The 25,138-nt window shown below is 49.8% G+C and overlaps 1 protein-coding gene across 11 annotated transcripts in view; it reads left to right on the top strand.

Annotated features, from left to right (window-relative positions):
* The window catches only part of SPOCD1 (SPOC domain containing 1), an 858,027-nt gene that overhangs the window by 724,652 nt on the left and 108,237 nt on the right, over positions 1–25,138 (top strand). For 10 of the 11 annotated variants that reach the window (XM_078680660.1, XM_078680665.1, XM_078680663.1 and 7 more), the window contains one exon: positions 6,732–7,918. The exons of the other annotated variant lie outside the window; for it this stretch is intronic. In XM_078680660.1, coding sequence (XP_078536786.1) covers positions 6,732–7,645 — 914 coding nt within the window. In that variant the 3' untranslated portion in view covers positions 7,646–7,918. Of the gene's footprint in view, positions 1–6,731; positions 7,919–25,138 lie in introns of those variants that run through there. 11 annotated transcript variants of the gene reach the window in all.

Here is a 25,138-nt window from a genome sequence, read left to right as displayed (position 1 = left end):
AGAAACGATTTGGTCAGCGATTTTGCGTTTCTCGCATTGTACTCGTACAGCTGTATGGGTGGGTCGGAAAACACGACTCTGGCTCGTACTTTTTCCGGCCAGATCGCGTTCTATACCCTTCCGAGGTAGATCGTAATCGGCCCCCTTAGTAGTAAATTTAAAAGTATATACTGCAGTCACGGGAGAAAAATATGAGGGTGGTGGTGAAGCTGCCCCCACACAGCAGATCGTCACCAGTGTTACAAATGAAGTGCACTGGAAGGAGGTTCAGGTAACTTTATTGCTTCCAGTCACCACCACAGGTTCCAGTCAGCTGGAGGCAGCTGTAGAACCTCCGGAACACTAAGCATGGAACAATCTACAATAGCCAGGAAAGGAGGGGGAGGGCGGGTTGTACTAATAGCAGATTATAACAGTTCCCTTTGATTTACAGTCTTACCCCACATTTTTACAAAGTGTCTTGTTCCAGTGGCAGCTCATCTCAGATAGGACCGCAATGTAACCCATATCTAGCTGCCTAGCATAAAATCCAGCAACAAAAAAGATTTGTCAGTCTCCCCTTTGGCTTGTCTCGACCTTTCTGTCAATGTGGCAAAGCCATCACGAAGGTGACAATCATCCTATGTACACAAATGGAAAAAACATACATTTTGAATGAATGGGCCACTCGCCATCAGAAGACAGCACATCAAATTCAGAAACCTCATCCTAAAGTGATTCAAAACTTTAAATCTATTCTAGGAATGAATGTGCAGTTGCATTCTTCTGGTACCATCTTATGAGACCTCCACATGAAGAGTTAGGTTCACACTGGGCCCAGTCTCGAGGATCTATTGAGGATCTTGTAAAAATAACTGGTAGAGTGAAGTCTTGCCTCTCTTGGTGGAATGGACAAAAGGAACACAACTGACGGATATTCCAAATACTTACAGTTTTGTGATGACCACCAATGATTCCATGAAAGAGGAGTTGTCCACATATGGCCTTTAGAGCCAAGAAGAGATGTTGCTCCACATAAATGTTCTCTAGCTTACAATGATTTGCAGTAACCTAGCCTCATTCTTTCTGAGGATTCACAGTAATTGGTGTTGATAAGGGCAGAAACCAAAACATCAATGTATTTTACTTTCAAGCAAGACGGGACGAAGTCACAGGCGCTCCCCTCAGGAGATCCACCAACTATGGGCATGGGTTAATCTCAACGGCATATCATTCAAGCAAAATATCTACCTGAAGTCACGAACAAAAGGGTGCAGTCTAGCAGGTAAGTGCTACCAGTGAAAGCTCAACGAGGGACCTCTGGGCTCAGTGTTAAGGCAATGGGACATCCAAATCGCGACCTCTTCATGACAAAAGAGAACAAAAAATGCCAGTATTTTTGCCAGCAGACACTGGCAGCTAGGAACAACGGGAAATGCATTTTCTATGACACAGAACGGAATGCTTGCCAGGCCTGTTCTGCCATTGCTCATTTATTTCATGAAAGTTAGACTAGAACACTGCACCGTCATTCTCCTAGCAACAGCTTGTTAAACGGATTACTGGTACTCGTAGTTTCTGAAAATGTAGTCAGCACCTCTAATTCACTTAGGCAACAGCTCATTCCCCTTTTACGCCAGAGGAGGCATGTACTTTACTCAGTTCCAAGCTCCACTTTGATTTGATAGCCTAGCTTATGAGCACTATGGGTTAACAGACTTACACATTTTGGACAAATGTAGAAAGATCATTGCTTAGGCTAAGGCCCCATCCACAAATATGACATATCTAGCAAAGTTGAAAGGCTTCTGTGTCTAGTGTGCTTCTGAAGGAGTACATCCATTATGCTGACTACTGGGCCAGGTGCTCCCATATCTTCTTCAACTAGCTGAGTCTGGCCTTACTAATTGCTTCTTCAAGGTCCATTGCCAGGGGAAACAGCCATCACATGGCATTAGTTACAACACATTCGATTACAACGTGGCCGTTACAACGACCGCGGTGTTACATCGCAGTACCATTACAACGCAAGTTGTTACAATGACTTGCTCTAGGGGGCGCTCTAAACTAAGGAATAGTATAATTTACTATTCCAACACCTTCCCTACTGTTGCACACACTTGAGTTGGAATAGTAAATTATACCATTCCTAAATCTGGCACGCCCCCTAGAGCAAGTCGTTGGAATGACTTGCGTTGTAATGGTACTGCGATGTAACAATGTGGTTGATGAAACGACTGTTGGAATCACATGCGTTGTAAACTCATGTGATGTAACAAGCTATAGTCTCTGCCAGCGATATCTAAATTCGGTTACCAGCTGGACTTACTCCCTACTCTGCTGTAGGGTTATAAAATAATTTCTAAATGGCTTCTTCAGAGCATAATTTCCAGTCAGGATAGATGCCAGTTCCCAGGAAGTTGATCAATGTTGTCTCTCAACTCTTGCTCAGCGCTTTCAAGAGCATATGTAAGGCAATATTGAAATACATATCATGGAAAATCGCTTTATTACTTGCTATTATGTCTGCTAGGAAGATAGGAGAATTGCAGGTTTTAACAATTAAAGAACCATACCTTATATTTTGTGAAGACAAACTGTTTCTGTGCGCAAAATCATTCATTTATGCCCCAGGTACCAACAGGTTTCCACCTGAATGAGCATTTCATTTTGCAGTCTTTAATCCCTGTCCTATCTAATGGAAGTGAGAGAGTCCTACTTTCCCTAAATGTGGGTAGATGTTTGAAATTCTACCTTGCTAAGGCAAAATAATTCAGGAACTCTGATCAGTTTTTCGTCTCCTTTGGCCATCCAGACAAAGGTAGGCCTCCATCAAAACAAGGGATTCAGAGATAGATGGCTGCAGTCTAACCATTTGTTATCAGCAAGCTTCTGTCGACCAAAGCAAAGTGACACAACACAAGAGAAGCAGCAGAGACTTCAATTGTTATACACAGGCGTGCCGCTCATGGGCAACTGTAGGGTGGCAACCTAGAAAAGCTGCCACACATATATGAAGCGCTGCTGCCTGGACACAGAAGCAACAAAGGACTGAGCTGTGGTACAAGCTGTTTTTCCATCCGTTTTTGATAAGGTGAGCCTTGGTCCCACCTTTGTTTAATAAAATGTAATGTATGCTTCTTGTTGTTCTGATTCAAGCATGTGAATCTATGAAATGAGTTACTTAAAACTCACCCGCGTTGGTATCTTTCATATATTCACATGCGACCCTTCCTCTTCTCCTCTTTCAGCTCCCTTGTTGGTATTCATTTTATAACGATGCATCACATGGTCGAAACTCTGAGATGTAATGACCTCTAGTAGTACTGCGGTTCATGGCCTTCCTTCCCATTAGTTGAAGTGTGGATCTTCTCACATGAGGTTGAATTGTTACTTACCATGTACTATTTTGTAGTTGTTTATATGGGAATATGTTTTCTATAATGCTCAGCATGATCCCCGAGGCTCCCACTTCAAAATTGGAGAAGATTCAAGTATGCGAATCTATGAAAGGTACTAGTGCTTGAGAACGGTTACAGTTTTTTCTGCTGAGAGAAGTCAAATAGAAATGTGGTATGAGATATCTGGGCTGAAGACGATCATGCTTCACTGTTGTTCTTTCTCTTGTGTGACCAGGTTGTCAGAAGCAAGATGTATGGTGAAGCTTTTTGTGGGTTGAAGAAGTAGAATCCACTTCTTTACTTCTAAGCACAGGCTAGTTCTAAATGCCTGTTTGCCAAAGGCATGATACGAAGTACCTTTGTTCAGTCTTTTGTTGACCTTATTTAGCCAATTAAGTGATACCTACCAAAGGTCTTAAAGCACATGAGAATTGCTTGCACCACTCGACAAATGTGGAGGACACTTAGGCCTTCTGTTTCCTATGGAATACTCCTCTATTGACTTTGTCCTTTATGTCACAGAGTACCCAGTTCATTCCCTGAAGACAATTTGCTGTCAGGAATCATGGCTGACTACTATTTCTTCAGCATGGCCACGTAGGGTAACTCGTTACCACTTCTCAGTATCCAGCAGCCCTCTGTGGCTTCTACTCTCTTTCTAACGTTTCCTAATCCACTGCCTACTGCAGATAGCTCTAGCCCATTGGCTCATGAAACATGCATGTATAAAAAGTCCTATGCTTGGTGAAATAACTTTTCCAAGTCCTCATGCCAAATCCATTTTATGGAGAGGTTGTCAGAGTTTCAGTTCTTGAACCCATGTTCCAGAATTCTGATTATCGATTCCATGTTACTTTACTTTAATTATATTTTCTTGATCCAACCCAGATATATCTACTTGTACGAATGCTCTGTTACTATGTCTCATGGAAAGGCCCCTCTTGTGTCAGAATTGCACACTTCTGTCCCTGATGCTGCAACTCGCTTCCTCTCAGGACCACTGCTCCTCTTTGAGACCCTGACCGGGGCACATGTGTTAAAACAGATGACCAAAACAAGGCCATTCTCTAAAAATCAAAAATGATTGTCCCTTACCAAAAGGGCACAATTTATCCAGAAATGAGGGTCCTTACCCCTGTTATTCTGTTCTTCTTTCCAAAGACTGCGAACGTTTATGTACCCACTTAGAAAGTAGCTACCATGATGTTTTCAATTGCCCCCTACTGCAGCCCTAATAAACATAGATACACTGGGCCTGATTCACAAAGGTAAACGTACACTTTTTATAAGTTAATTATTGTTTACTATTCACAAAGGGATTTTACGAGTAGGATCTTTATGGGTGCGAAGTCTCTGTACATAAAAAGGTATATATATATTTTTTAATAACCTATCTTTTTATGTTGGTAGACTCCTACTCGTACAGATCCTGTTCGTAGATCCCTTTGTGACTAGCAAACAATTTTAAACTTACAAAAAATATAAGTTTACCTTTGTGAATCTGATCCACGTCTAAGGTCCGCAACAAAGAATTTTTTGTTACCTAGACAACAAGGCTTGCTTGTTTTAGTCTCTTAAACGTAACCGAGACCTCCTTTCAGAGGGCAATAATCACATGCTCGACAGGTTTTCTCCAAGGGGTGCCATGATAGACCATCAAAGTTCATGCCAGTCATCTACAAGGGTAACCCAGACAAATCAGCTTCAGAATTCTTGCGCTTCCTTAGGGATAGAAAGGTCAGCGCTTATTGTATTATCCTTCTTTCTTGATATGAGAAAAAGTATGCTTTGAGCTTTTTGGAACATACTACACCTTATCTTTATCTTTGAAGGAAGTGGGATATAAGCTTTTGTCCTGAGAGATGCTCCCTTATGACATTTTGGCAGGACACTCCAAATATCAAGACATTCTACATCAGGCTTTTGCAACGAGTAGAGTGTGAGCTACTGGTAGCTCTCCAGCTTCCCGTGAGTAGCTCTCCTGTGTGCAGCTGAACCTAGTAAATTAGAAGCTTTTGTTTAGTTGAATTAATATGTGTCTGCGAAAATTAAAAAGTGTGTTTTTAATATAAAAATGTGCTTATTTGCAGAACTCCTGTTTTCGAACATATTTTTAAAGCTGATAATTGAATGATAAATCATGCAGAATTGGGAATCGTATTACTAATATTATTACCCTGGATCCTGGGAACATTACATCTGTGACTGTTATGTATCACCCTTGTAGAGGCATTCCAAATCAACAAAGCCTTTTCACATTACTGCTTTCAATCCTGCACTGAGGTGATCACGGCTGACAATCTTGCATAGGGTGGATATTAATTTAATCTTGTCATATATTTACAATACTAATAAAATGTGTAGCTCGGGATGATTTTCATTGAACATAAATGGCTCTTGTTAGTGAAAAGGATAGAGACCCCTCCTGTACTTGAAGTGTTACCTGTACCCCTCTCCTACTAATAGAGACATGCTTTGCAACTCTGCCTTAATTTGTTTCAGAGAAGCTCTTTTAACCAGACACTTCGTTCTTAGCACAGTGTATTCCTTCATTCACTTATTAACTCCATGACTAAATTCTCCTTCGTGAATTCCACAAGAAAAGGTGCTCTCAGCTCCAAATTTATCAGGGTTCCTGCCAAGCTAGTCATTTGTGAGGCTTACAAATTCTTCCTGTTTCTGATGGATACCTACTTTAAAGAACTTTTTTCCTAAAGACAAGATTATCTATTTCCTGCACAATGTTGGGCCTAATTATGATGTCGGTTGGAGGAGCATCCAGCCACATCCATTTTACAATTGCAGCTTGTGCGGCGGGCGGAAAAGGCCTGCATCACAAGCTACAGTTGTAAAATGGATGTTTGCAAACATCCCTGCACCTCGTGGCAGGCACCACATGGTACCTGTCACGAGGTGCAGGGAAGTTTAGGGTGACACCGCAGGTGTCCCCCAGTCACAATAGTGGAGGACCAAGGGGAAGGGGTTCCAGTGAGCCCGTCTGAAGTTGAGCAGAATCCCCCCCGCCCGCGTTTCACTCCAAACGAATGTATTGTTATACTGCAGCCGGATGGAAACCATTGATGTCGGGCAGAAAGCCTCCGACTAGCTATCGGATGACTTCCGCCCAACTTTGTATTTGGGCCCATAGTTTTTACTGTCTGTACCTTTTAGAAAACTTTCATATAAATAAAACTTCTTAACTGTTTTTTCTCTGCTATAGTCGCCTCTGTATTTTTGTTATAGACCTGGCTTTGGAATTTCAAACAAAGCATATTTTTGAACAACTTGATCAAAGTTCACTGGAATAACCCTTTGCTCCATGTTTACCTGTTTTCTTTATTTTATCTGCAGGGCTGGAAGAATCTCACAACAACTTGTTGCTGGCAGTAATTCTACCCAAAAAGAACCCCAGTGACAACTTAATGGTAAACAGAAGACCTGATGCTTCTAGGAAAAGAAAGTCAGTCACATTTGACATGTCTGCAACGAGGAAGTATAATGTGGTCGCTCCTCTTCACCGTACCCAAAATCCCAGACTAAAACCCAAGTTCCCAAAGCAGCAGCTATTTCATTTCTCCCAAAGTCAAAGCCATGACTCATGGGACAGCCCAAGCCTTTCACCATCGAGTCAGCCAAGTCTCAGTTTATCACCCGATTATCTAGACAAGATCCTAAATGAGTTGGAGGAAGATCAGAAAGAGGTCCATGATGAGGATAATGTCGGGGGTGAATATCCTTCCAATGTCATTCAGAAGGATGAATGCCAGGTGAAAGATCCTGGGGGTCAGGAGGCTTGTAGATCTGGCTTTGTAAATGTGCTTCAGCTGCTTAGTCACAATATCCCTCTGATGAGCAGCCCTTGCAACATTTCAACAGGAACAGCTACCACATGCCAGAGCTTGCATGGGATCCCGCTTGTTGCTCCAGGATTTTCAGTGGCATGCGCATGTGGCAGCCAGGGGGTGGGTCCCATGTACACCCTGCCACCAAACCATTGCAACAGCATGGGGCAAAATCTCAATGGCATCATGCCGCCTCCTGTGACTAATGTATTTCAGCCGGGCCCACCCACTGGTGACACCCTTTCAGCAGCATTGCCTTGCTTTCCAATGCAGTCAGGTCCTCAAACAGACCCCACTTACTTTGAGAATAGTGAAGCTGCAGCAGGTGCAAATGAGCTGCAGACAGTGTTACAAGCGCTGTTCGGAACCCTCAACTATGGCACCCAACACCCAGGATTTATGCCATTTGTGCAAGGAGAGTGACATCGAAGCTTCTCAGGGACCAAGCAACATACTAGCTCCAGAGTCCTTCCTACAGCCTCCTGTTGTTGATTTTGAGCCCCACACACAAAGGCCGGTTGTTGCATGAGAATCCCCACGTGCATATTTGCCCATGCTGATCATGGGAGCATTTATCCAGAAATGGTTTACAGGAACTTCTTTTCCTCAAGTTAACAGTAATTTTTATATTTTTGCACGTTTGTAAAAATCTTGAAAATGTTTAAAATAATTCAAGATTAAAACAATTTAAAATGATGGTTTTCTACTTGATGTCATTTCTGCTCCGGATGATTAGTCATTAGTGTTGGAGAGAACACCGAGTTTCTTGCCCGCTTCTTGGCTTTCCCAGAATTTAGGAGAACCTAGGTTACGGAGGCAGTACATCTGAAAATATCAAGAGCATGGGGGCTATGGCACCAAGGAGGACCAATTATATTATGGTTGGGTACCTGTTAGTAGGGTAGGTGCTGAATGAAGATAGCAATATCTAACAGTAATTTTGATTTGGGCTTACTCAACCTTCAAGTACTAGTACAGACAGCTTGGATGTTACGACACCAAAGAGAATTTATGATATAAAACCCAGGTACCTCAGTGTCCCTAGGATATGTAAGCTGGGTACCAGGGGCAGGGGAGTCTAGTATCTCCTGGAAAATGGAGGTGGAGGTGCTAGGGTATCTTGCATGTGGATGCCGATGCTGGTTACTGCATGTACTTGGTGGTAATACTTAGGAGTATATAAGCGTATGAAGGCTGGGATGCCCTGGGTCTCTTTCACTTTTAAGGCTTTGTACCTAGAAGTACTAAGAACAGAGTGGGGATACCTACCAGTCTCTATGGCATGTACGCTGGGTACATCGAGGACCTTAGTGTGTTGACCTAGACACCTGGGGGCCCATTATGATAACGGGCGGATCGCCACCACCTGTGTAGTGGTGGCGATCCGCCTGCCAAAAACCACCGCCAGCCTCTAATTTCCTCCCCGCCACATTACCATGGCAGGGGGGACTCCGGGGGACGGGAAGACCGTCCGCCGGTTTTCCGCCAGTAGGCAATCCGCCCGATTGCCTACCGGACGGAAAAGCAATTTATATGGTGGCAGTGTCTGGTAGACACCACCATCCATATTACTATGCAGGCTGGGATGTGCCTGCCGCCACAGAAGGGCAGGCGGTTCTTAACATTGGGGGCCCGTAGCGGGCCCCCAGGGATTCTGGGGGGTGGGGGTGCACATGGGGGGTACCTATGGTGCCCCCCAGCAGTTCCATGCACAACATGGCAGGCACTGCGGTGTGAGTGTTTGATTGGTTCAGATGCTCCGTCCATCACCACCCCCTTTTGTACTGGAAGTGCATAACATGCCTTCCTAGCATTGTGGCTGGCGATGCTGACTGCACCGTCTGCCCGCCATCCTAATGTGCCCCCTAGTATCTATGATAGAAATGCTGGAATACCAAGGGTTACCTGGAGAGCTTGATTTCTAGGAGTACCTAGAGTATGGATTAAATAGATGCTGGTGCTGGTGAGTATTTACTGCATGAAGATGGTGATACATAGGAGTATGTGGAGTATGTCTGTTAAGGCACCTGAGTGTAACTAGGGTGTGAAGGCAGCAGCGTTCGCAATACTTAGGATATAAAAAGTGTGCTGGATAAGTGCATCTAGGTCTTGGGCCTGGGATACCTGCAAGTACCAAGGGAACAGAAACTTGGAGACCATGCAGTATGTGGGTTTAGTCACCTCAGAGTTTCTCGAGTATTGAGACTGTGGTACCTTAAAGTTTAAGGGAATGGTGACTTGTGTACATAATGATAGACCAAGACATTGAGACCGGGACTTTTGGGAATACATGGTAATTGGTGGCGGGAGAAATAGTAGTATCTAGAGCACGAATCTGAGGCTGTTAAGAGCACCAGTATAATGGAGACAAGCACCAATGAGCACATGTGGCCTGGGACAATTTGGGATATGTATCATATGGAGCTCGAAGAACAGATGAGTATATTGGCATGGGCAGGTGCAAGCAAGCATACAAAGAGTATGGAGGCTAGGGCACCAATGAGTGTTAAGAGTATGGGTACGAGAGCAAATAGGAATACACATTTTATGGAGGCTGGATACCCATGGTATGACGTCAGCAGCCTCCAGAAGTATTTAGAATATGGCACCTAAGAGTACCGAGTTGAGGGAGACTTGCCACCTAGGAAGCTAGTCAGTAGGAAGTTTAGTGGGGCGTTTAGTGTAAGGGAAGCTAAGAGTACTGATGTCACAAATGCTGCGGCACAGATGGCATGGTTCTGGTCACTTGATAGTAAAACAGCATGCAAGGTGCAGTATACAGTCATAGTTACTGGAGTTTAGAGCGCATAGAGGCTGAGGTAAGAAAGGCAAATAGGTTGGGCACCTAGGACTACAATGTAAAAGCTTATGTGCTAGAGTTCTGAGGCATTGAGATTAGTTACCTGGTAGTAAGATACACAGATGTTTGAGTGTGATGGTAATGGAGGCTAGTGCCCTTAGGGGTACGGAGGGTCTGAAACCTGGGCCTTACAGTAATACAGAGGGTGTAGTTGCTGAGGACATAGGAATAAAGAGTGCATGGAGGCTGTGACACCAACAAGGAGGGATCACTGACAAAATGTAGAATGCCAAAATATCGACCTACCAAAATACAGTGGACAAAATATAGAATGCAAAAATATCGAATTCCTATCTGCAAACAGGTAAGTGCAAAAATATCAAATCAAAAATATAGTTGTAAAAAATATAAATATTCAAAATATCGAATTTTATTAAATGTCTTAAAAGTAATTTAAAATGAATGAAATAATCAATATAATTAACTAAAACATACTTAAAAATACTTAACCTGGGGGCGTGGCCAAGATGGCGTCGGAGTAGGACGTTTTTTCCTACCTCTCCGGCGCCGATCCAGCAAAGCTGCTGATAGCGCGGCACCTGGCGTCCAGCTCGGCCTCTAATCGGTGACGGAGATCGCCAGGATACGGCGGAGGAGCACGGTGCCGTCGGCGAGGAGAGGGGGCATCCGGAGTGGCTGCAGGACCTGCGGAGCTCTGCGGCCTGTGGATCCCCGGTCTAAATTAGCTGAGGCCGGCCCGGCGTGTCGCGGGGCCCATCGCGACGGGGGAGACTCCTTCTGCGCCCCGCCCCGCCTGAGTCATCTTGCGGCAGCCGCCGGGGCAGCGGGCTGTTGCCGGAGGCGGTGAGGGGCAGCCACGATCTCCGGTGTGCCTTGGGGGTACCGGCGAGTAGCGGCCCGGAAAGCGGAGGGGTCCCGGAGCCCTCGGTGAGGGGAGGCGCCGCTGTGCCCAACCGGGGTTCGGAGGAGCACCTGTAGTGCGGCGGGGACCGGGCTCCGCGGGGCCCCCGGGAGGCATAGTCCTGGTGAGTGACCCCCCGCTCTGGACAGGAGAGGTGCGGAGGGAGCCCGGCCTGTTGACGGGGCCCGACGAGAGACGTGTTGGGGGCGCTGCCGGCCCCTGTTGCAGCGGCGACCTGGCGACTGCTGCTGTGGTGGTGCATGCCCCGGGCCCCTTCTGTGGACTGCGCGGCGCCGCTGGTGCTGTGGGGGTGTAGCCACGCGGCGGAGGGACCTGACCTGCGAGGAGAGCGGAGGCCCCGGAGCACCGACCCGGAGGGGTGGTGGAGGCCCGAGCGCTTCCCAGAGGCCGCATTCGACCGGACAAGAGCTGTTGGACTTGGCGCGTGGAGACGAGCGCCGGCCCGGAGGGGGTGCTAACAGTGGACCGGCGATCCAAGCAGGGTGAGGGCGATCGAGGCGGGCGCGGCCTCCTACGCTGCTGATGGGCCCTAAAGGCTGCGTCTGGTGCCAGACTGGATGGTGTGTGGGCCGAGGGGACTGCTGCTGCCCATTGCCTGTGCCCGGATTTCCAGAAGGGCTCCGGTCCTACGCTGTGAGCTGGTGCGAACTGGAGGTGCTGTTGGGGGTGCGTGCCTAGAGGTCCGGTGGTGATCTGAATAAGGAGCGTGACGCCGCCCTTTTGCCTGGCTCATCCGACTGTCTGGTGTCTGGGCGCCGGAGATTCGCTGGGAGCCTCTGGCCAGGAGCGGAGTGGTGGACGCAGAGTTGGGCTGCCCGCCGGGACCAACTACTACGCCTGCAAGCCCGGATCCGGGCACTGCTTGGTTCTGGTGGTGACTGGTGGAACGTTGGCCCTGTTGCAGGGCGCCCGGCATTATGGCTAACCAGGCCCGCAAGGGACGCGTGGTGAAGGACGGCGCAGCTAAATCATCACAGCAGCCGGCGTCCCCCGGTGCCAGTGGGTCGCCAAGAATGTCCGATGACGAGGCCCCGGCCACTAAGGCTTTTATGACCGAACTTTTTGCTTCCATCAAGGAGGACATCTCCGAGCTGCGGGCGCAGCTGGCCTCTGACCTCCGGGACGTACGGAGAGACGTTGATGGGATTGGTGAAAGAGTGGCGACTCTTGAGGACCATGATTTGGGCACGGCCAACGATGTCCACTTACTCCAACAAGACGTCCTTCGCCTCACGGAGCAAAACTTGGACCTGCAGGCACACATGGAAGACCTTGAGAACCGCTCCCGGCGGAATAACATTCGCATTAAAGCGGTGCCATGGGATGGCGAGTCGGGAGACCTGCGAGGCTATGTGAAGGAATTGTTTCTGCAGATCTTGGATGAAGACGATGTGAAGGATATCCAGATGGATAGAGTCCATCGCGTTGGTTTGCCCAGGAGAGGGGGGGGGCCGCCCCCAGACATCCTTGTCTGTGTTCATGACTTTCAATTGAAGGAGCGCATCCTCCGGAAGGCTAGGGCCATAAATTCGCTGCAATTTCGGGAACATCATCCTCAACTTTTTCAGGATCTAGCAGCATCTACACTTCAAAAAAGGAGGGATTTTAGACCGGTGACTTCCCTCCTGCGGGAACGCAACATCGCATATTCTTGGGGGCACCCCTTCAGGATCATCTTCAGGTGGCAGAATCGACTGATGCAGATACGCTCCCTGCAGGAAGCGAAGGAGCTCTTGGGTTTGGATGAGGTTGCCCCGTCCCAGGGGTCGAATGCATCCCCGTCTCGGAGGCGACGTCGGACCTCTTCATGGCATAGAGTGGGGTCCTCTCCGACGCGGGGGCGCCCGGACCGCGATGCCAGCCAGCAGGAGAGGGGGAGTGCAGTGGCTTCAGTAGTTTCAGCGACGGTGCCGGCGTCACAGGCCAGCTCCGGAGCGGCGTGACGGTGACTTGATAATGCGGATCGGCGCTGGAGGGGGCATGGACCCCCCCGGTCTGGGTGAATGGAAGTACTTTTGGAGAAGACTCCCCAGACCGTGACCTTGGGAGGAACCGAGATGGTCTCCCTGCCCTGTCCCCGGAGTGGTCGGTGCTTCGTGAACTGTGGACCACTGGGACTGATGAGTATATTTTTCACTGTTTCTGTTCTGTTTACACTTTCACTGTTCCCCCTTTCTTCAGGGGACAGTTGGTTTGAGGGGGGGGGGGAAATGTTGGTGGCGACTGGAGTGATTCATGGCATGTACGATGGGTCTGGTGTGGTGTGGGAGTGGCGTGTGGGGAGTGGACTATGGCGCTGGGGGATCTACGGGAGGCGGGGGGTCGGGATGGGGAGGCGCGGGAGAGATCTAGGGGTCGCATGTCACTGTTCCTCTTGAGCGGAAGATGGCTGACTGTTGGGTGGGGGGGCCCGATGCTGTTTATAGAGAGTGTTGGGTTGTGGGACCATCATGCCGATTAGTATAGGGACGTGGAATGTTAAAGGCCTGAACTCGCCGCAGAAGAGGCAGAAGGTGTGGAAGTATGTAACTGATCATCAGTTGGATGTTGTGGGGCTCCAGGAGACCCACCTGGCGCGTAAGGACGAGCTGCGCCTTCGTCATAAGGCGTTTCCCATCATTTATAGGTCTTCGGCGTCCACAAAGCATAGAGGGGTGGCTCTCCTGTTTCGTTCTACGCTGCACTTCCAGCCCCACGATGTCTGTAGTGATAAGGATGGACGCTGGCTGATGGTGAAGGGGCTTGTTCAGGGGAGGCTTTGTACGTTTGTGGTGGTGTACATCCCTAACGCTGGTCAGAATCAGTTTTTGCAGGGACTGTTGCAGCGTGTGGGGGACTTTGCGGAAGGGCACTTGTTCCTTTTAGGGGACTTTAACCTGGTATGGGATGCGAATGTGGATAGCTCTGGGACCCGTAGGGTACATACAGGGGTGTTTTCCCCCTCCTCGCAGCAGGTGGTTGGGGATCTGGGTCTGGTCGACAGTTGGCGCTTCTTCCACCCTGCCTCCCAGGATTACACCTTTTTTTTGCATGTCCATCAATCATACTCCCGACTGGACCACATTTTTATTAGCCAGGCGCTTAGGGGGGATGTCCTTGACTCCGTCATTCTTCCACTCTCGGTATCTGACCATAGTCTCCTGGTGCTTAGCCTCCGGTGGTCCTCACCTGGTGATGGGCAAAGGAAATGGTATTTCCCGGCATCGGTAGTGCGGGACGATGTCTCTAGCAAGGCACTGCGTAAGGCCATCAAGGACTTTCTCGAGCTGAACCCAGTGTCGGACACGTCGGTCTCCAACACTTGGGACGCTTTGAAGGCTTCCATCAGGGGCACTTGCTTGGGACTCAATGCAAATCTTAATAAAGCACGGCGCAAGGATAGGGAAGCTCTGGAGGCTGAATTGGCGGTCCTTGAGCAGGCTCACAAGCTTAATCCCTCTAGAGTTACCCTCCGGCCTTTGACCGCAGTTCGTGGGAAACTGAGGGCCCACTACAATAACAGGGCCGAATTGACGCTGTTGCGGTTAGGCAGGCAGTCTTATTCTTGCGGTAACAAAGTGGGCAGACATTTGGCAAGGCAGCTGCGAGATAGGCGGGAGCGTGAGTATATCGGGGGGATTAGGGACGCTGCGGGTGTGCTGCATCACCGGGACGAGCAAAAGGCGGCCATTTTTGGCCGTTTTTATGGAGACCTTTATACTGGGGACGAGCTGGATGCGGAGTCCCAGATGCAGTATCTGCAGCGCTTACCCCTTCCCCAGGTGTCCAAAGAGTGGAATGAGGTCCTGGAGGCTCCAATTACCAGGGAAGAGGTACTCGGGGCTATTAAGAACCTGAAACTGCACAAGGCCCCTGGGCCGGACGGATACACTGCCGTCTTCTATAAGACGTTCGCCTCTGACCTTTGCGACTTCCTGGTGACCCTCTTTAACGACATGGCTGAGACCGGCTCTTCGACGGGCTCCCTGGCCGAGGCGGTTATAACGGTCCTGCCGAAGCCGGGGAAAGATCCCACCCAGTGTGCCTCGTTTCGCCCCATAGCGCTCCTTAACTTGGATGCGAAGTTATACTCGACAATCTTGGCGCGTAGAATGCAGGATCTGTTACCAGCGATCATACACCCTGACCAGTCCGGGTTTATCAAGGGGCGCCAGACTCACGACAATACCCGCAGAGTTGTGCATCTCATTGAAAAGGCGGACAGGTTTCGCATCCCGGCGGTCCTGGTGGGGTTGGATGCCGAGAAGGCATTCGACCGTGTGGACTGGCGCTTCCTGTTTCATACGATGACGGCTTTTGGCTTTTCGGAAAAGTTCATTACCATGGTGAGGGCTAATTTTTGCAGTCCTAGATCTCGGGTGGGAATCAATGGCCACTTGTCTGCATTCTTCCCGCATTCCAGAGGCACTAGGCAGGGTTGCCCCCTTTCCCCTCTCCTGTTCGCGTTGAGCATTGAGCCCCTGGCGGTGGCGGTTAGGGAACATGAGGGTATACGGGGCATTCCGTTCGCGGGAGAGCAGCACACGATCACGCTCTTCGCGGACGACGTACTTCTTTCCATTGCTGATCCTGAACGCTCGTTGCCTTGTGTTAGGGAGACCCTGCTGGAATATCAATCAATCAATCAATCAGGTCATTTGTAGAGCGCACTACTCACCCGTAGGGTCTCAAGGCGCTGGGAGGGGGGGGGGGTGCCGCTACTGCTCGAACAGCCAGGTCTTGAGCTTCTTCCTGAAGGAGAGGTGGTCTTGGGTCAGGCGCAGATTGGTGGGAAGTGAGTTCCAGGTCTTGGCGGCCAGGTAGGAGAAGGATCTTCCTCCTGTTGTCGCTCTTCGGATGCGGGGGACGGCGGCGAGGGCGTGGTTGGTTGATCTGAGGAGGCGCTTGGGAGTGTAGAAGTTGATCCGGTTGTTGAGGTAGCTCGGGCCTTGGTCGTGTAGGGCTTTGTGTGCGTGGGTGAGGAGGCGGAAGGTGATTCTCTTGTTGACCGGGAGCCAGTGCAGATCTCTCAGGTGTCCGGAGATGTGGCTGCGTCGGGGGATGTCGAGGATGAGTCTCGCCGAGGCGTTCTGGATCCGCTGGAGTCTCTTCTGGAGTTTGGCAGTGGTTCCGGCGTAGAGGGCGTTGCCGTAGTCCAGTCGGCTGGTGACGAGGGCTTGGGTGACCGTCTTCCTCGTCTCGGTGGGGATCCACCGGAAGATCTTACGTAGCATGCGCAGGATGTTGAAGCATGATGAGGAGACGGCGTTGACTTGCCTGGTCATGGAGAGGGAGGAGTCCAGGATGAAGCCCAGGTTGCGTGCGTGGTCCGTTGGTTTGGGTGCGGTGCCTAGGGCGGGAGGCCACCAGGAGTCGTCCCAGGCGGAGGGTGAGGAGCCCAGGATGAGGACCTCCGTCTTGTCTGAGTTCAGTTTCAGGCGGCTGGTCGTCATCCATTCGGCTACGTCTCTCATCCCTTCGTGCAGGTTGGCTCTGGCGGTGGTGGGGTCGTTGGTCAGGGAGAGGATCAGCTGGGTGTCGTCAGCGTAGGAGATTATGTTGAGGTTGTGTTGGCGTGCGATGGCCGCGAGGGGGCTCATGTAGACGTTGAAGAGGGTGGGACTCAACGAGGATCCTTGAGGGACGCCGCAGATGACTTTGGTGGCCTCTGACTTGTACGGTGGTAGGCGGACTCTTTGTGTTCTTCCGTCGAGGAAGGAGGTGATCCATTCCAGTGCCTTCTCCCGGATTCCGATGTTGCTGAGGCGCTGTATTAGGGTGCGGTGGCAGACAGTGTCGAAAGCCGCGGAGAGGTCCAGGAGGATGAGGGCCGCTGTTTCTCCGTTGTCCATCAGGGTTCGAAGGTCGTCGGTGGCGGCGATGAGGGCGGTCTCGGTGCTGTGGTTCGCTCGGAAGCCAGACTGTGAGGGGTCGAGGGATCCATTCGTCTCGAGGAAGGCTGCCAGCTGTTTGTTGACGGTCTTCTCGATGACTTTGGCCGGGAACGGGAGGAGCGAGATGGGACGGTAGTTCTTGAGGTCGGTGGGGTCTGCTGTGGGTTTCTTGAGGAGAGCGCTGAGTTCGGCGTGCTTCCAGCTCTCAGGGAAGGTGGCGGAGTCGAAGGAGGTGTTGATGATGTCCCGCAGGTGGGGTGCGAGGACAGTGTCGGCTTCGTTGAAGACGTGGTGAGGGCAGGGGTCAGTCGGAGATCCGGAATGGATGGAGTTCATGGTGCGGATGGTGTCTTCGGTGCTGATCGGGGTCCAGGTGCGGAGGGTGGTGGTGGGTGGCGTCGTTGCGGTTGTGGCTGGCGTTGGTTGGTTGTTGAAGCTGTTGTGTATGTCCGTGATCTTGTTGTGGAAGTAGGACGCGAGGGAGTTGCAGAGTTCTTGCGACGGGGTGATGTCATTGTTTCCGGCGTTGGGGTTGGATAGCTCTTTCACGATGTTGAAGAGCTCCTTGCAGTTGTGTGCGTTGTTGTCCAGCCGGTCCTTGTATGCATTTTTCTTGGTGGCGCGGATCAGTTGGTGGTGCTTCCGGGTGGCGAGCTTGAGGGTGGTCATGTTGTCCGTCGTTGGTTCCCTTCTCCATGCTTTCTCGAGGGCTCGACAGTTCTTCTTGGAGCTCTTGAGTTCGTCGGTGAACCATGGTGTTTTTCTGCTGCAGGGTCTGCTGGGTGGGGTTCTCAGAGGGGCGAGTTCGTCCGCGCAGTCGTTGATCCATTTCGTGAGGTTGTCGGCGGCCTGGCTGGGGTTCGCTGAGTTGGCGGGAGGGTGCTGGCTCAGGGAAGCGGTGAGCTGGTCGGCTGTGATCTTGTTCCAGCTTCTTCGAGCAACCTGTTGCTGGTGGTGGTGGATCGTCGTTCTTCTGAAGGTGAAGTGGACGCAGCTGTGGTCCGTCCAGTGGAGTTCTGTTGCGTGGCTGAAGGTGACGTCTTTGCTGGATGAGAAGACGGCGTCGAGTGTGTGTCCGGCGTAGTGGGTGGGGGTGGTCACCAGTTGCTTGAGTCCTAGGTTGTCGAGGTTGTCGAGCAGGCTGATGGTGTTGCGGTCGTTGTTGTTCTCCAGGTGGAAGTTGAGGTCCCCCAGGAGGATGTAGTCAGCGGAGGGGAGAGCGTGCGGGCTGACGAAGTCGGCGATGTCCTCGCTGAATCGTGTGCGTGGTCCCGGGGGTCGGTAGATCAGGGTGCCTCTGAGGGTGGTCTTTGGGTTGGTGTGGATCTGGAAGTGCAGGTGTTCAGCGGTGGTGAGGGTGTCATCGGTGTTGGTAGTGATGCGGATGGTGTCTCTGTGGATGATGGCGATGCCTCCTCCGGTCTGGTTGTCGCGGTCCCTCCGGGTGATCTTGTAGCCCTCTGGGATGGCGATGGCGATGTCTGGGGCTGAGGAGGCGTTCATCCAGGTCTCGGTGATGAAGGCAACGTCGGGGGCGGTGGTGTCGAGCAGGTTCCAGAGTTCTACGGCGTGTCTGTGGACGGAGCGGGTGTTGAGCAGGATACACTTGAGGTGGGTGCTGCTGGAGTTCGGCTTGGCGGGTGCAGGGAAGGTCCGGATGCAGGTGAACTTGCAGGCGTGGCAGCTGAAGGGTCCGTGGGTGTGCTTCGGGGCGGCTCGGTGACATCCTGGGATGTGGCCGGTGTTGAGTGCGGTGAGGTCGGCGGCGCTGTAGGTTCGTCGGGTCGGCTTCCGTCGGTGGGGGCCAGGGGTCCTGGCGCTGGTCGCGATCCGGTCGCGGACGGGCGCAGACGGGCTTACCTTTGGCGCGCCTTCGGCGCACAATCGGCGCGCCCGCTGCGCGTGACCGCTGCGCGTTCGCACGGTCGCCATTTAAGGCGAAGTGCGCGGGTGGGCGGAGCAGCTGGGAGGCGGGAGCGGGGAGGGAAACAGAAGAGAAAAGGGGCGGGGCTGAAGGCGGTGGCGGGAAGCGGGAGCGGGGGGCGGCGAGGGGGCCAAGCACGACGAGAAGCGGCAAAAAGCAAGCACAATTACAGGCAGAGACACGGGGAAAAAAGACAGTGAAACGCTCTGGGGAGGAAAAAACAAGCACAATTACAGGCAAAAATACGGGGAAAAAAGACAGTGAAACGCTCTGGGGAGGAAAAAACAAGCACAATTACAGGCAAAAACACGGGGGAAAAAAGACAGTGACACGCTCTGGGGAAGAAAAAGATACAAGCACAATTTCAGGCAAAACGAGGAAAAAACCAAGGAGAGCGCTCAGGGCGGCAGCGAGGCCGGCGCTGAGGCAGAGGCAGGCACTGGGGGCACACGCGGCAGCTGGTGGCCGTGCGGCGCGGGGGTGTCCCACAAGTGGGTCACCCCCAATATGAAGTGGTCGCAGGCTTCAAGGTTAATTACGGCAAGTCGCCTGTCCTGAATCTCACTCTATCGCCTGCGGATGCGGAACGTTTGCGCACTTTGACGCCCTTGGCCTGGGCTGCTGACTCGCTTGTCTACTTGGGGGTCCGCTTGACCCCCACTGTGGGCGGGCTATTCGCGGCTAATTTCCCCTCTTTGCTGGCAAAGACTAGAGCCGATTTGGACAAATGGAAACCTAAATTTCTAACATGGCTGGGTAGAATCCATGCTGTAAAGATGGTCCTCCTTCCCAAATATTTGTACTTATTTCAGGCCCTCCCCATCCCTCTGGACGGCGACTTTTTTCGGCGCCTTAGAACGCAGATCTTGCGATTTGTGTGGCAAGGGGGCCGAGCGCGTTTGTCCTTTGCGTTACTACGTAGACCGAGATCCGAGGGCGGGGTGGGGCTTCCTGACCTCCAGCTTTATTACAAGGCGGCGCAACTGCGAATTTTAGTAGAATGGTCACAGCAGATGTCGGAGAAGCATTGGCTCCATATGGACCGGAGTGTGGCGGGGAGGTCGGTTTGGGACCTGGCTTGGAAGCCTAGGAGGGACCGCCCCTTAAATGCGTATATAAGTACGCCTACGGGTACTGTCCTGAAGGTGTGGGATACGCTGGTTGGGGACGACCGTTGGACTACGTTCCCCTCACCCTTCACGCCCTTGCACTTCAACCCGGCATTTCCGCCGGCTCAGCGAGAGGGGGCCTTCGATGCGTGGAGGGAGGGGGGATGTAGGGCTTTGACTCACCTGTTCCATGGTCAGGCCCCCCTCACTTTTGCGAACTGCGTGAGGGACTATGGGGTTCCCCAGAATGACCAGTACCGTCATGCGCAACTGCTCCACTGGGCCACGTCGCCGGGGGTACTGGAGGCAGCCACGCGGCCACCCTCCACTTTTGAGGCCTTCCTGCTACGGACGTCGGTGATGAAAGGGGCTATCTCCTTCATATATCAGCTCTTGCTTCTCTCGGCAGTCTCGCCTAGACCTAGGTATATGGACCAGTGGGAAGAGATGCTGGGGAGAACTGTCTTGGATGCTGAGTGGACAGCGTTATGGCGGGATATCTCGAAGTTTAATCATTCACTTCACCTCAGGGAAGCCCACCTTAAGACTCTTATGCAATGGTATTTATGTCCGACCAGGCTACATCGCTTTTATCCGGCCGCCTCCGATAAATGTTGGAGGGGTTGCGGGTTTCTGGGGGACTTTCGCCACATCTGGTGGGACTGTCCGGTGATTCGGCCATATTGGGACGAGATTCTCTCGCACATTAAGGAACTGCTGCAGTACCCCATTGAGGACTCAATGGCCTCTGTTCTCCTGGGTCTCCGAGACCCCGGCCTAGAGCATCAGACCAAAGCGGACAAGAAGATTTTGTGGCTGTGCCTGGGTGCTGCCAAGCTTACATTGGCAGCTGCCTGGAAACAGAAGGAGTCACCGGCAATCTCGCTGTGGCACGCGCGCCTGTGGAAACTTCTGAGTTTGGAAAGAATGGCGGACGTCTTCCTTGGTAATTATAAGAACTTCCAATTCCAGTGGGGTCCGTTGGTGAATTTTCTGTCCAAGGGCTTACCATCCGCGGTCTGTCCCGCGTCCCTGAGGTCACTTCATTTATTTCAGGTCTAGTTTTGTTGTCTGGAGGAGGTTTGGTTTGAGTGAGTCGCCACCGTGGGGGGAGGGAGTGGGTGGGGGGGGGGGAGTTCTATTTACTGGTATGTAGTTCACCGAGGAGCATGGCAAGGATGTCTGGCCTAGCTCTTTGGCCCTGCCGGACTATGGACATGTTGGCTCGGCTATATGTTGCGCTTGTTGAGAGACTACCGCCATGGGCACATGCCGAGCACTGACTTTGCTTCTGTTATCACGAATTTGATGCTCTGTTGCTTTTGTTTTGCTCCCGGAAGGGTCTATCTCGAGAGGTACTGATTGCTTCCTGGTGAACTCCATATGTGTACTGTTATTTTGAAAATGAAAAATAAAAATTTTACAACAAAAAAAATACTTAACCTTAAAATTAATAAATAATAATTGTAAGTTATAAAAAATATAAACATACAATTTTATTTTTTAATACATATATATATTAACGTAATATACAATATTTTTACCATAGGATAGCGGGAGGGTAAAATTTACTATAACAACTCCAGTGAGTGCAACAGTAGGGAAAGCGTTGGATAGCGTAGGGGTAAAAATTACTATTCCCACTCCAGTGAGTGCAACAGTTGGGAAAGCGTTGGATAGTGGGAGGGTAAAGATTACTATTCCGACTCCAGAGAGTGCAACAGTAGGGAAAGCGTTGGATAGCGTAGGGGTTTCAATTACTATTCCCACTCCAGAGAGTGCAACAGTAGAGAAAGCGTTGGATAGCGTAGAGCTAAAAATTACTATTCCCACTCCAGAGAGTGCAACAGTAGGGGAAGCGTTGGATAGAGTAGGGGTAAAAATTACTATTCCCGCTCCCGAGAGTGCAACAGTAGGGAAAGCGTTGGATAGCGTAGGGGTAAAAATTACTATTCCCACTCCAGAGAGTGCAACAGTAGCGAAAGCGTTGGATAGCGTAGGGGTAAAAATACTATTCCCACTCCAGAGAATGTAACAGAAGGGAAAGCGTTGGATAGCGTAGGGATAAAAATTACTATTCCCACTCCAGTGAGTGCAACAGTAGGGAAAGCGTTGGATAGCGGGAGGGTAAAAATTACTATTCCCACTCCAGAGATTGCAACAGTAGGAAAAGCGTTGGATAGCGTAGGGGTAAAAATTACTATTCCCACTCCAGTGAGTTTAACAGTAGGGAAAGTAATGATTTAATACATTAATAAAAATAAATTAAATATCAATACCAATAAAAAATTAATTAAAATTAAATACCAACTTAATATTATGTAATAATGAATCAATTAGAAATACAAATAAATATTAGTTATTACAAATTAGTTACCTATTCATAATTAATTAACAACAAATTAATTTTCAATAACAAAAACTAATTAATGCTAAAAATTAATACCAATTAATATCAATACACCAGAAGTATTTTTAAATGCAATTAATTACAATTAAATTGCTTCCCACCCTATTCCCCTATAAACCCACAATCGGCTATGGAAAAATAAATAATACAATTATCATAATTATCAATTAATCAATTAATACAAATGAATTACCAATGAATAAAAATGAATTATTAAGTAAAAATTAATTAACAATAAATTAAAAATCAATACCGATAAATTAAAAAAAATTATTTACTTAATGACAATTAAATTACTTTTTTTTTTTTTACTTTATTTTTGGGTTTTTCATCGATAACCTTCATCATAGAGTGCATTACAGTTACACATTTCAGGCTATGCTCACAATATATGTGTACAAATTGGATCACCGGTACATACATCACAATATTTCAATATAACATCAACATTAGACATTTAGATAGTGCAATCAATTATACTTTGTATCATGGCACGGTCTCAAACCATGGAATCGTATCCCATGAGAGACGAGGTCATCACAGTATCAGTACGTTGAGATAGAAAATGTTCCACATAGGTAGGTTCTGACAAAAAAGGCCTCTTAGTAGGAAGGTCTAGTGTCCGCTTGTAAAGATATTGTCCACCTCTCCAAGTGCCCGCCCCAGGCGGCTCCCATAATACCTCGGATACCTTGATAACCACCTGCGGCAGGTCATATGGTGTAGAGTATCCCGATGAGACGGTAAGGGGGGTTACTAGACCGGTGATCCCTCTCCAGTATCGGCACTATCTCGGGATAGGTAACCACGCAAAGGGGCCCATATATCGCAGGGCCGTGAAGTTGTCGGCAATAGTTCAGAGTATGTGTTTAATTGTTCTCGGCAATAAATTAGATCATGTAGCCAGTTCTTGAACTTAGGGGCCCTGCCCCTACCCCATCGGCACGCAACTCTTCTCGTTGCCACTAGGAGAGCCAGCGCAACAAACTTGCGGTGCGCTGCCTGTAGGGGCTCTACGTACCCCAAGAGCGCCAGCACCGGGGAGGGAATTATTGCGGTGCGAATCATTTTGGACAGCGCAGCCAGCACCTGAACCCAGTAGAGTTGGACTGCATCGCATGTCCACGCCAGATGTAGGAAGTCATTTCCCGGGGCATGGCATCTATCACAGTTGTCAGTAGTGCGGAGTTGAAGTCTACATAGTCGGGCCGGGGTATAATACAGGCGATGTAAGAACTTATAGTGTATAATTCTATGTCTACTGCTAGCTGAGATACGTTCTGTTTGCTGGAGGCAAAAAGCCCATTGCTTGTCAGTGAGGGGCCTTTCTAGTTCTAGGTCCCATTTCAGTTTGGCTGCCAAGGGCGGATAATCTATGTGTGTATGCACTGTCCTGTATATCATCGACACCAGCCTGCAAGGGTTGTCAATTTGGAGTATAAGCTGTAAAGGAACTAAGGCCGGAGGTTCATTTGGAAACCAGGTGTAAATGCTTTTAGTCCTTGACGGAGCCTAATATATAAAAAAAAATGTCAAGCGGAGATGGTTGTATGCCTTCGTACAAATGTTCCATGGAGCGAAACGTACCATTGTGATAGAGGTCCCCCCAGGTTACTACATGAATCCTGTGGAGCAGCTTGCGGAATCCCGTTTCTTGCAGTAAGGGCATATCTGGGTGGTATGCCAGCGGCAGCAATGGGACATAGAGCAGTGCCACCTCCAGTCTAGCAGCCAGTCGGGTCCATGCAGTAACCGTGCTTAGTACTGTTGTGGGCGCTTTGTCCCTGCCGGGTACTACAGCGTAGAGTGCACCTTCTATTGGGCTAGGATGGGCCAGCCAGTGCTCAGCGGCAAGCTGGGGCATATATCTAGGTTGATGAACCCAGAAATAGGCATAATGGGCTTGAGCTGCCTGATAGTATAGTTCAAAATCCGGTACACCAAAACCGCCTTGGGTATAGGGCCGAATCAGGGTGTCCCATTTTAGACGGGGGGATTTCCCGCCCCACACAAGTTTAATGAGCTCTGAACGGAGCTGCTGGAAAAAGGACCTGCCAGGGTAGAACGGAATATTCAAAAACAGGTCAAGTAGTTGTGGGAGGATCACCATTTTGATCAATGATGTTCTTCCTGCCATAGAAAGAGGCAAGGTAATCCAAGGTGTAACATTATCAATAATTCGATTCATAGTAGTGCCATAGTTGGCACGCAGTAGTTCATCTCTATCCTTTTCTATGTGTATCCCTAAGTATTTAAAATCTCCATCACTCCAGGCAATAGGATAATCCAAGTCAAAGCGTGTTCTGGAAGGCGTAAGCGGAAATATGCAAGATTTACCCCAATTAATTTGGACACCGGAGAGTCTACCAAATTGTATGAATTCTCTAAGAATGGGGTTTAGGTTGTCGCTCGGGTCGCGTACATATAAAGTGATGTCATCAGCATACATCGATATTAGTATCTGCCGTTGAAAACAACGTAGTGCACTATTTTTATGATGTTGTCGCAGTTTGGCGGCTAGAGGTTCCGTAGCTATCGCGAATAGGAGAGGCGAAAGGGGACACCCCTGTCTGGTCCCTATGGTGATGGGGAACGCCTCAGATAGTCTGCCATTAATAAGTACCCTGGCCATCGGGCGCTCGTAAAGGAGCCTGATCCAGGAGATGAAAATCGCTGGAAAGCCCATCCTCTCCAAGACACGGAACACATAATCCCATTCAAGGGAATCAAATGCCTTAGTGGCATAGAGGAAGACGGCAGCCATTGGTTGGTCTTCATGCACCGAGTTGAGGACTGAGAAAAAAGTACGCAAATTATGAGAGGTGGCCCTGCCAGGCACAAATCCGGATTGATCAGG

Source organism: Lissotriton helveticus, chromosome 3_1, assembly GCF_964261635.1.
Source record: "Lissotriton helveticus chromosome 3_1, aLisHel1.1, whole genome shotgun sequence".
NCBI lineage: Eukaryota > Metazoa > Chordata > Amphibia > Caudata > Salamandridae > Lissotriton > Lissotriton helveticus.
Note: the sequence above shows the minus strand (reverse complement) of the source record. Positions and strands in the feature narration are given on the sequence as shown.